Genomic DNA, 13553 nt, shown 5'->3' on the forward strand with positions numbered 1-13553 from the left:
ATATAGGTAAGAAAAAATGTTTGAAACTAGCTCATGAGATACTGAACTTTTTTTAATTTCTCAGTTGATTTAAAAAAATTTGAAATTATATTTTATTTCTTTGTATTAAAAAACTACGATCGATATATAGACTGTACATAAAATATAGTACAGGAATAACTAATAATTTTAACATATAAATAATTCACAAACCTTTGAAATATACAAATATATGGAAATATATTAACCATAACTAATTAACTAAAAAAGGATTTTAGTATTATAAATATTATATATTTTATAACAATAAGTTAGGTTAAGCTATACATTGAAGTGCAAAACAATGTATTTCATTGTCTATCTATCATACAAAATAAATTATAAATATTTTATGTTTAATAAAAACACTAATTAATAATTGTGTACATTTTTAAAATATATTCCATTTTTAGATCAAATTATACAATAATGCTCATGGAATATTGTATGAATTCAATACTGACTTTTGTGTTGTTTAATGTTTTAGATCTTAATATCTATTCTATATTTTAATTTATACATTTATTTTTTTTTCATTTCATAACAGCTATGATAATAATCAGTCAATTAATACATGTATGGAGAAAACATTCAATGTAAATAATATACTGTTTTTATCTTCAAGTTACCGTATAGTTCATAACAAAACGCTTATCTGACAATTTACCAAATCATAATTCGTTGCGATTCGATTTGCACGATTTATTTTACTAAAACTCACAGTCATGCCGTGTTCTCTTTCTCAATAGATAGTCTACATTGTTGGTCGACCATTGGCAAATGTTGATTCGTATAAATATCAGTGAATTACAATTACTTTTAGGTCATACTATAACCACTGTTTATCACTGAAATAAATAAATTTTAAATACCTAATACTTATGTAGTATATACTAATATACTATTCGATTATAATGTGGAATATTTTAGATTATTAAGAATTAAATTTACTTTACATTTAAATAAAACAAATATAAATATTATCAGTTATACATCTTCAAGTTTATATTACACCGACTATTGAAATATTTTCTAATAATTATTTATTTTAGTTATAATCATATTGATATACTCGTACTTAGTACCTACAATCTACATTCTACATATCATTTGAATTTTACATAAAAATAAATTTAGTGTGTTTTGGCTACCTACAGTATAACTAAATATTTTTTAAATGTATACAACAGTACAAATAATAACTATTTATTTCATTTTTTTTATTTATAATTTCAAATATTTTTAAAATTATATTAAGTCAAATCTGTTATGGAAGCGGTATGTTTATTATTCTAGTTATAAATATTTCTATTGTTGCGTGAACAACGATGCTGAATTCTCAAGTGAGTATAGTGATGTCAACATATTGATGTGATCAACGGACATGGTCACAATATAGCTTGTAAAAATTATATACGCGGTCAGTCAACTCTTATTCGGTTTATACGGTTCAAGCGTGAAAAATAAAAATAAATTAATACATTTCGAGTTTCTGGTGTTATGTTATTGTAATATGTTTATTATTAGTTACATATTGACATTTTCTATAAGAAATGAAAATAAAATGTTTGAAGGGATATTCCAAAATATTAATATCCGTTAATTAAAATTTCAAATTTGTTTCTAAAAAATCTTCAAACAATTTTAAATGATCAGTCACCCTACAAATTATTCATAAAAAATGAAACTCATTAGTAGAGCTTATTTACTGTATGTTCAAACAAGTTTGCCAATCATATCATACCTGTATTATTTTCTTAATAGTTTTCTTAGACATAAAGAAAACTGCCAAAAACTCTGAACAAAAATGTATGATATAGCATTGTTATTAAAATATAAATATACCGTACATAATCTATTTTTAATAAAAAAATGTATTATTTAATTTATTACGATTTAAAAATATAATAATCCTATTATTTAAAAGTTAATAAGAAAAATGATTTATTTAATTTTATTCAGCTTATTATCCAATTAATGCTTATTTTTTTAAAGTAATTTAAGATCATATATACATATATACATATACTACTACTATATAATAGTATGTAGATATTATATAGGTATACATTATTACTTAAATATTTTGTAACTGCACTGTAACTATTAGTTCTATACTGTCAAAAAATAATTTTTAAATACTTATATACTTTTAGTCTTGTTCATGATGAAAAATAAATATTTTTTACTTGAATTAACTAATTTTAATAAATAAAAGTTAGTATCATTTTTTTTTTTGTGTGTTTCTGGATTTTTTTTTTTTTTTTGAAGGATTTCGCTTAATATTAAATAAACTAAATTATAAATATTCGACACATTTATCTTTTTAATTTTATCATTTTTTTATCTTTTATTAAAATTAAGGACAATGAAACTCAATGTGATATATCGAAGTTGTTTTTTCTTTTAGATTTAGATCATAGCGAGAAAACGATGTCAGTGAATGTGAGACAATCTATCTAAGATTGTTTTATACTTATTCATGTTATGACTCATTTATTTTACTCGTTCTAATTTTAAAAAGTCTCAAATAAAACAGTTTTATTTAAAATATTATACAAAACTATAATTGTTCGCCTTTTAATAAAAATTATTTCATTTTGAAATGGATTTACTTTATAAAAACAAATGAAATATAATATATATAGGTATATATCTTACTTAATTTATCACTTTAATTGTCCATTTCAAATTTTCGGCTATAAACGGTTATCGACACGCACGAAGTATCATTTCTTAACCACGCACGTGTTAAATCCTAAACCTAATCAAACTTGCAGCTCTATACAAAATTGGTTACAAATAGTATTAAAAATAAACACGAGTTCGCCGTGGTCCAGTAAAATACACACGCGCAATTATTACGTATTTACTACACGAGTATTAGCCATGACCTACATCCAAACTACTATTTAGTTTTGGTTAGTTTGTTGTATTATCGTTAGTCCTTTTGTTATCTAAAAAATGAAAAGGTAAATGACAATAATAATAATAATATACAAAGTGAGCCACTGTATTGACCTGTGTTATAGATATAATATATCTCATATATTATAAGAAAACGATTAAATACGGTGGCACGCCCAGTCATCCTTTAAGTATGTAAGCAATGAGAATAATGCAAATCCATCAGACAATGTCGTTCAAAGTTCTTTCTACAACCTCTTACCAACTAGCACCTACCATAGTTATTTAATTAAAACTTACCACCACCTCGGAACACTATACCTAAATCGAGTAGTACAATTATATATATTTGATAACCTTGACTTTATTTTGTTTCAGGAAATATCAGTGCAGTTTTCACGTATAAATGGAAGGGCGAGGACATGGCCCGAATGCTGGATGATGTGACCAGAAGGGTGATGGTAAAAATCACAATAGCCAGTCATTGCACCAGGCCATACGGTAACATTAACAGGTATTTATATACAATTCTACTGGGCTATATGATATACTAATTGATTTTTTTTTATTATATATAATACACAATTCGTTATGAATTTTATTTTGCTGTGTTAGTTTCTATTGTTAACACACAAGAACAACAAATATGATTTATTATTATAATTAATATCCTTCTGAATAAAATATATGTGTATATAATATTCTAAAACTATATGTATCTAGTTAGCAGTGATACATGATCGTATTATATATAATGTGCACCAAATAATAATGTTGTTTATCCTATAGGTACATTTAAATGTCTCGTGTGTAACTCAAGGATATTTTATTTGTTAATTTAATTAGGTAAATAAGGGATACATTCTACCAAATCAAAATTAATACTTAATTTTATGAATAAACAATTATTGCATCTACTATTCACCATAAAAAATAGTTAATTTTCAACATGGGTTTATAAAATTAAATACCTACATAATTAAGTATAGTTAAAATTTGAATAAAGCCTAACTTCTCTTAAGAACGTATTTCTTTTTAAATAACATAGCAATCAAAATTACAACGTAATGTAATTCAACGTGAAACCTATATTATTAAATAAATATAATATTATATCGGTTAAGTTTGTAGTTATTGAGCTATAATTATTAATAAAAGTTAAATAAATAAAAAAATATATCGATTGAGTCATTGTGCAGTTTTTTTAATTTTCCCACGACGCTATCGTCGAAGAATATTTAGTACAATAAAACGGAAAAATGTCATTGCTTATACGTTATACCATAAATTTAATATATAATATATATATTGATAAGGAAATTGTTGAAGATAATCGATAACAACTAAAAAGACACGTGTAAAATTTATTTCAGTCACGAATGAATAGACAAAGAAATCGAACTAATGTGAGTTCTTGAACATATAGTGAATTTGACCATGTTAATTCACACATCCAAATGCATTATAGTATTATTTTGTCCACTATATTTTTCCTTATTATTATTATTTATTAAGCAGCCAATAATATATTTCAAATCTAATTAGTTAGGTAGGTATTCGGTTTATTCTATATACAATCATAAAATAATCGCTATATAGGTAGTATGTTTTTGTACCGTAAAGTGCATACAGTTTCAAAAATTACTTAACTCATTTTTATTTATACATTAAATTAGAAAGCAATTTTCATCATATATATATAATAATATTTAGTACATAATATGTATATTGTATAATAATCCTAAGTTTTATTTTTATAAAATTGTATTAAAAATTCTTAAATATTAGAAGTATTGTTATTGATATTTGCATCAAATTAAAAATAGTTTGGTTCCACAAAAGTTTAAATTTATAAAAATATCAATATTAATTGTCTAATTCCTAATTATTATTCATCGCTCACCATTTAATTTTACTTTGAGATGATTCACAGTATAGAGATTATGTAATTTTTTTAAAATCCAAATACTGTGATTAATAGCTAGTGTATTAGTATTATAAAGTAATATTCCTTTTTATTATTTTTTATACAAAAAAAAAAACAATCATATCTATGGATATTTACAATATACACACATATATTTCAAAAGAAATAAATACAAATAGATTGAAAAATACCTGCAAGGAATTTGCGTTTGCTGTAATAATAGATTTTGAGTGCACCTCATCGTTGAGTTTGTTACATTTTAATTCAGTAATAAATTATTCAATTCATTAAAATAATCCTAAGCGATTTTCTATCTCTATTTCTAAAGATATTTTGAAATATATTTATGATTATGATACTATATACATATAGTTTATTTTTCTGTTAGTACTCGTAGTATGGTAGATTGGCTTGGAACTAATTTTTAACATAATATTAAATACATTAATTATTATAGTATTGTTATTAACTTTAAACTAAAAAGCTTACTAAACTAATGGTCAATAAATAACTTGTCTAAAACAAGACTACAATATCCAAAATATTACGATAATTATGACGAAATAGTTTGAACGTATATAATAAATGCAAGGACAATATTGGTCACTCAAAGAAGTAAAATAATTTCCTTCAAAAATAAACAAATATTTTTTATGAAAACATAAAATATGAACATAGACTTATCTCTCACGTCAATAGCTGGTGTTCACAAGTCACAAACACACGGGCTGACCATGACAAAAACACACACGTCATACACATCTAATTCTTACTACACTATACTTATATAGGCTATTTATATATTATACATATATTATTTAATATTTATAAATTACTATCTTTAGTATACATCAATATTAATTAATAAACCATACAATGTTATATGCTTTGAAAATAACATCGTCACTTTGACTTAAAAAAAACCTAAGTACCTAAACATTTATTTTAAAAAATAGATAAAATATATAAACTAAGTGTTAAAAACTCTTTTTTGAAAATAATTAACATTTAATTCAATTGTTTCACAAAAAAAAATTGTATCACATATTGACTAGGGCTCTATTAAACTGATTTAACATTATAAAAGTTACATTGTTCAAGTACAACTTATTATAATACGAAATTCCTATTAATCGTTTACTGGCGTAATTTTTTGAAGGGTCCACCCAATATCAATATTTTGTTTTCTTTGTCTATCTAGCACGTACTGCATTAACGAATATATTTTGCACTTCCACAATTACGACTTTCTAGTTCAGTTAAGAGAAAATAGACTATCGTTTTATAAAAAAGAATATTGTCTATGCATTGCCCGATAATTTTTTATCAAGATAATTAAGCTTATTTTAATTTCTCTTATTTTTAAATTTTAACCATAATACCTCATTGACATTTTTTTTCAACTACAATTTAAGTACTACTGCAGATAAGTACTTAAGTGTTATGTTATCACTTATCATATAGTACATTTTACACATCTATGCTCTGTGTGTCTATAGTATTGTTTCTTACACAGTCGTATTTTAAAATCAAATTTATTTTAAGGATTTTTGTATTTATTTAATGTTAAACTATAATAACGCTGCTGATATTAAATGTATCTCATTATTTGTTTATAACTACAATACGAATAAATTGTTAGGGAAATTTAATATATTTATTAATTTTTCAAAATAATAGTAATATGATTAATCAAGTGTTATATTTATATGTTAAAAATTTAATTATTATTATAGAAATATAGAAATTATACCTAACTAATTAGTACACCAATGGAGTATCTAAAACTTAACTTAATTTTTTTTTTTTTGTTATAATCTTTGACACCCCTTCGAAATCTCATACGAATCAACTTATCATCACTGAGGTATAGATAAAATTATAACAAATAACGGTTATAAACTATAATGGATTTATAACAGATTATAAATTATAAATTATTATACATGTGTGCATATAGCCTAGTATTTAACTGTTTTCTTACGAGTTACGATTGATAAATAACTAAAACAGTTTGCTTTATTTAATCCAAAGTAATATAAGCAATTAATTTTCCAAACACTTTTCATAAACTTAATATCATATAAACTTTTTATGTACAAAAATTGATTTTATAATTTTTTTGATGGGTTATCAATATTTTCCAGCCATAGCTAAATACTTTTTTTTCATAAAATCTATTATTTTTTATTGAAAATCATGACTTGAACTAACACATACGTACTTATTATATTACGATGAGTAAACATTATTCACTTTGTACGCTTTATTAATAATTAAAGTATATGATATAATTTTTATCATACAAAAATCACAAATATTATAGCGTTTTATTTATTTATAGCTTATATATAACTACGCTGCATTTAGATTTTGATCCTGATTGTTAAATATGTGATAATATTAAACTTAATAATAGCCACATATTTTTCGATCATCTGAAATGTTGTTTGTTATTTAAATATTGAATGTATTACAGGCCTTATGATAGTTTTCTACTTAAATTTTAAAACTCTAATTCCTTATATTTTGAACTATGTTTGATATGTTTATTATTATGTTTAATAATATTTTAGAATTATGAGTTTGTATTTAATATGTTTAGTTATAAAACAAATCTGTGAAAATGTATAGCTCGTTAAAAAAATATCTTTAATCGTCGTATTATCATGTACTGTTCTTATTATATTATTATATAATATTTATCTATAAAATAACTATGATAATCCTGATAAATTTATATACTTACAGATCCAGTCAATGATGTTTATATTATATTCCATTAGGCATTACTTTAAAGCTGACTGGTTGTCAGAAATAATGTTTAGTCAAATAATAAAATTTATAAAAAAAAAACCATTCACCCTAATATTAAGATTCAAGTACAAATTATAGTTGAGTCTCGATAATTAAAATTTCTAGGGAGGTAAAAATTAATTCGAATTATATATTTTCGCAGTTAAAAATAGTTATTTCATTAAGTGTATAGTAAACAAATAAGAAATTTAATTTATATTGCACAATTTTAATATTTAAATATTCCAAATTACATTATCCTAATTTTTTTTAATAAAATTAGCTTAAATAAATAGTTAGTATGATAAATGAAGGATAAGTAGCTCTATATAGGTACAGAACTCCATATAGTTGGTAGATAAGGATAAAGAATATGAAAAAATAGAGAAATAAATAATACTATAATTGTAAAGAGGATAATATTATATTATGATAAATTTCAATAATTATAAAATAATTAAAAATAGAAATACTGTGAAGTGTTATCGATTATTTTAATATTTAGTCATCGGTTCATTATCGCATTGAAAATTTTATTGCATGTGACATTACTTGTGATCTCCACTATATTAATCGTTTCCAAACTTTCTTGACACACTGTATTATCGCATATAATATATTTTTATGTAGGTAACATAATTTTAAATTTAAATAAATATTTGTAAGTGTTTTGGGTAGATACTATAGATACTATCTTTTTTTATTTATCTTTTCTTAATTTATATTCGTTCAATAATAAACTTAAAATTTTATATTATGATTTAAATTGCATTTTTAAGTATATTATCGTCTCTAGAAGGTCTATTGCCATTATTATAAATCTTTGTAATTGATTCGTAGAGTTTCAATTTTAACCAAGTCTATAAATAACAGTAGAAAATATAGTATTTTATTAAATTAAATTAATTTAAAAATATATATATAATTTGTTATTACTGTTATTTAAAATTTAAATATTTATTTTTCTATATTCTTCAACAATCAATTACGGTTATATGTATGTCTCTAATTCTGAAAGGAGTAATTGGTTTTACAATTATTATTGTGTTTATATATATATATATATATATATATATATATAAATATATATTTATATATTGTTCCTTTAAAGAAGTAAAAATGATTTGATTTCCAATTTAAGGAGTGGTTTCTAAAAACAAATTGAATTTAATCGGTATTGAAGAATTTTTACTTTAAGTAAATCTTCAACGACAAAATAGATTTTGACTTTTTTAACCTTTTGTTTTTGCGTAATTCAAAAATGAAAAACCAATGACTCGCTTTTTACCAAATATTTATAATATCATTTTTCAGACATATTATAATTTTTTAAATAGTTTTGATCTCTTATGTTAAATAAAGGCATTTGACATTTTCTACTTATTTTTAAAAATGTTTCAATTTATATACGGTAGACTTCTTGAAAATTTAATACAATAAGTTCCCTTATACATTTTTTTTTGATAAACGTTTTGAATTAAAATTTTGCAAAAATATTGCAAAAACTTTCAAATTATGTTGAAGTTAAAGATCTATCAAATTTACTATTTTAATAGCTTAAGTTTTAAATTAAATACTAAGTTCCTCAATTTTTTTTTCATGCAAAACCTAAATTTAAAAGTATAAAAATAAGTATGCACTATGCATAATTTAATTTTATTGAAATTTTAAATTTGAATTTGAACATTATTTGATATTAAAATAAAAATTAACGATTTTAGTTAATTTCTCGTAGTTAAAATAAAATTATCTTGAAACTTTTCACTATTATGTATATCATTATTTTCCATATATAATACGGCTTTGAAAATATTTTATACTATTAGACTTTTCACACGGTTATACCATATATCCACATTGATTTAAGAAATTTAAAAATTAGTATCAGTAATATATGATAATACAAATATATAATATTATAATAACTTTTAAATAAAATAAATCTTCAAAAATGAGTTAAACCTACTGTATTTCTAATAGAAAAAAAAATATTAATAGCAATATTAATAAAATAACATTTCTTTTATAATATAAATATAGGCTAACAGATAGTCTCTGCTCAGAATCGTTTTAGTATACAATGAATGATTTATCATTGAATTCAAATTTAACGCATCCATACAGTGACGAGTGACCTATTTAATGAAACTCAACATCCTCTATATAGATATACAACTTCTATAGTTTTTTTTTTATTATTCTTCTCATGTAGGTATTTGTGAAAAACCAATAGCCAAAAGTAATTTGTGAGTTTAAAATTGCAACAATTAACAAGAAATAACAAAACTTATTGTGTCATATTTTATTATTAAACATCTCAATACAAATTATAATATTGTTCATTTATGTTTTTATAAGAATTTTTAATATATTATTTTATTCCGAATTAATTGTCAATGTATTGTCTTTAAAAATTACAATTGATATAATATATTAAAATATATAAACATTTTACAAAGTAAAAAAAAAAAAATCGGTTTTCTTTTTTTATTAATGAACAGATTACATTTGTATGATGTGTTTTATTTTCTATTTTATTAGATAAGAACAAATTGTTCTTTAATGCATTATGCAATATATGAATACTATGTTATTCGTGTTATTAAGTTATTATGTATTATTAGTATTGATAATATTTATAAATACCATTGGGTATTATATTTTATAATAAACGATACATTCTAAAAATAATGCGTAAATCAAGTATTAAAATAATTAAAATTAAGTCCTAACCATCAAATTAATTAATTTGAACTCAATAATTATATTATTGTTCTATACGTTTTGTTGAAATTTTAATAGGTACTACTCAAACATTAGTTAAACAAAATTATAATAATTTTTTATGTCACCAGAAAAATATAAATAATATAATTTCTTTTTTAATCAAGTGACTTAAATTTGGATTTACGGATTCATATTTGAATAGTAGTTGCAATTTCTCAAAATATTTCATAACATAAGTCACGCTCTTATAGGTTAGAGAATGGGCTATATTATTGTATTTCTATGTATATGTAATTTTTTTTAATAATTTAACTTTAAGATGATTGGTTCTATTCGAAATTAATTTACTTTAATAAAATAATTTTGTAGCTGGTTTAGACCTCTATGTACTTTTTTTTAAATAAATTAGACTTTAAGTTGTCGACATAAAACATATTATATTATAAATAAGATACATGTGTGGATTCTTCCCTCGTGCCAATTTAGGATACATATCTTTAATGATTTTGTGAATTGAACACCGTATGTTTTGTAGTGCTTATATAATATTAATAAAACCAAGAAATTCTGTGCTATGAAGGTGCACATATATTTTAGGATTGCAATTAAAAAAAAAGGTGGAAATCATATTGCATACGAGTCTGCAATGAAGTACCACATTTTAGGTCGTTTGTGTCTTTGGAAACCGTTACCAGGGGTAACCAGGTAACCAGGGTAACCGTAACGCTTTTCCGTAACGGTTTTCGATTCTGTGTGCCAAAGCAAAGACATAAAATGTCAAAACTACGTAAGGACCATATTAAAATTGATTCCGCCAAGATTTGTTTTTGATACAGTAGTAATTTATAATAAATAGTTTTATTCCAAGAAATGAGTAAGACAAACACTCAATGTTTGTTCATTTTCATATTCATTCCTCACATTTCCAATAAATAACTAACCTAATATTTATAATGCACAGCTCTGTTTTAATAAAGTATAGATATTTTAAGAGTACAACTCGAAATTAAAAATATAAAAGTACAATTATAATTTACATTTTTAAAATTTAAAAAACTATCATTAAGGTTTATAGAATTGTATACCACAGAAAAATATAACTTTCATTAAGCAGAACATTTATTTAATATGATATCTAATATCTAATATTTAGTATCTTATAGCGCATACACAAGAAAAGAAAATATTTCGAGAGGTAAAAACTTTCAAACTATAATTAAAATTTGTAGGTATAACATATTACCCTACCCCCACTTAACTGATACAATCCTGATAAATTAATATTATGTATATACAACACAATTTTTATTTTATTTCATTAAATAATCAAATGAAATATTGCCATTTTATTAAAGGTAAATAATTCATTGTTTCAATGCATAGTATATTTTGATTCATTAATAACTCCTATAGCATAAAAAATAGGTTTCCCAAGTACGATCATCAAATTGATAAGAACAACGTGGAGTGCAAGGTCGTAGGGTTAGTAGTATTCCGGAAGATCATAAACTAGCTTACTCATTTGACGTATCTAATTATTTTTATAAATCAACTAACTTATCATGTGAATTTTTTTTTTCTAACCTTATACTTTTATACAAAAAACTTAAGCTATAGGATATAAAATCTATTATTTTAATTCCGGTACCTTCATATTATAGCCCAACCCCATGTGGTTTTAATATTGGCATTCATATGGTAATAATAATTTATTATTGTCAGTAAAATATGTTGAAGTACATTAGGATATTTTTGATATTAAAAAGTAGCAATGAATAAACGTGATTCATTTTATCAAAGAAATTTAAGTACTAGACTGGATAAAAACTTGACTGTAAAAAAATATTTAAATCAATTTTAATAATAGTATCTACATAATATGTACAATTATAATAATTGTAATATAATTTAAAATAAATTCATTAATTATATTAATAAAAAATAATCATATTTATAAAATTCATTCGAAGTCATATTTTTATCTACATTATAACAAAATATTTATAATACATAAATTGTTTTAAACGGTCGTCCTAAGTCGTTTGATCTAATTGTAATATTATAAATATCTTGCGTGAAATATCCGATCTTATTGTGTATTAAATCAATAGTAATTACTATATATTTACGAGTACATTTATATTTTATACCTATGTTAAAATACTTTAAGCAAATACAGTTATACTCGATAATAATGAAATAAATGTTTATAACTTCAAAATAAGTACTTAAATCAAAAAACAGTTTTTGGCAAAAACATTTGAAATGCAATTTTTAGCTCATGAACTCATTGCACGAATTTGTCATATTGTATTAAATATATTTTAATATGCGTTTTTCAAATTTACCTTTTTCTCTGTAAGATTTTAATTTAAAATGCTATCTTAAAATATTTATTAAAAACCAACAAAAACGTGACTTTATCGGGTTTTGTTCATTTTAAATAATAACAATCTACGTGTCATTTTTTTGTTAAAATATTATATAATAATATTATCATTTCATTTTTTTTTATGTACCTATAGGTATTGTTATATTTGTATAATTCTTATTGAATTATTTTTATATATATAACAAAAACAATGAACACTAGATACTGTTTCAATTGCTTCTGCGATTGTAATTATAAGCTTAGGTTTTATAGTCATTATTTGTTGTTTTTATTATATTTTGGTGCCCATCCAGTGAAAATACTTAATTTTGGCACGTATATGTAAATTATTCCTACCTTTATCTGTATTAAACAATAAACAATTACAAAATTAACTTAATAAAAACATATAAAATTATTATGATCTATGGGTGTCGAACTTAATAACTATAACTATAATCTTGGATATTGATTGAGAAAGCGAATCACAATTATTTAAACTTTTGAAAAAGTATTTTAAATATTGTTTAAAAATCAAAATTTGACTTACCATAATTTTAAAGAAAAACAAGGGTTATAAATGTGTAAATAAATTCATTTAATAAAACATTCGTTAATTTGAATTCTTAAATTTATTTTTATTCAAAAACAAAATTGTATTATTGTATTTCAATACCCTCTTTTCTAATTATTGTTAACTTTATCACATTGTTTCCCGTTCATCGCGTTAAACTGGTTTTAGAAAATCATAAACAATTTTATGCGTTAAAATTTTTATAATACCTGTTCAGATACATTAATTTTCAG

The 13553-nt window shown here is 22.4% G+C and overlaps 1 protein-coding gene across 5 annotated transcripts in view; it reads left to right on the forward strand.

Moving 5' to 3' along the window:
* The window catches only part of LOC114129849 (E3 ubiquitin-protein ligase goliath), a 51249-nt gene that overhangs the window by 14315 nt on the left and 23381 nt on the right, over positions 1-13553 (forward strand). For all 5 annotated transcript variants that reach the window (XR_007603203.1, XR_007603204.1, XM_050197438.1 and 2 more), the window contains exon 2: positions 3304-3439. Coding sequence is in view for 3 of the 5 variants with exons in the window: in XM_050197438.1 (XP_050053395.1) it covers positions 3304-3439 (136 nt within the window). In the remaining 2 variants the exon portion in view is untranslated. The remainder of the gene's footprint in view (positions 1-3303; positions 3440-13553) is intronic.

This window comes from Aphis gossypii, chromosome 1 (genome assembly GCF_020184175.1).
Source record: "Aphis gossypii isolate Hap1 chromosome 1, ASM2018417v2, whole genome shotgun sequence".
Lineage (NCBI taxonomy): Eukaryota > Metazoa > Arthropoda > Insecta > Hemiptera > Aphididae > Aphis > Aphis gossypii.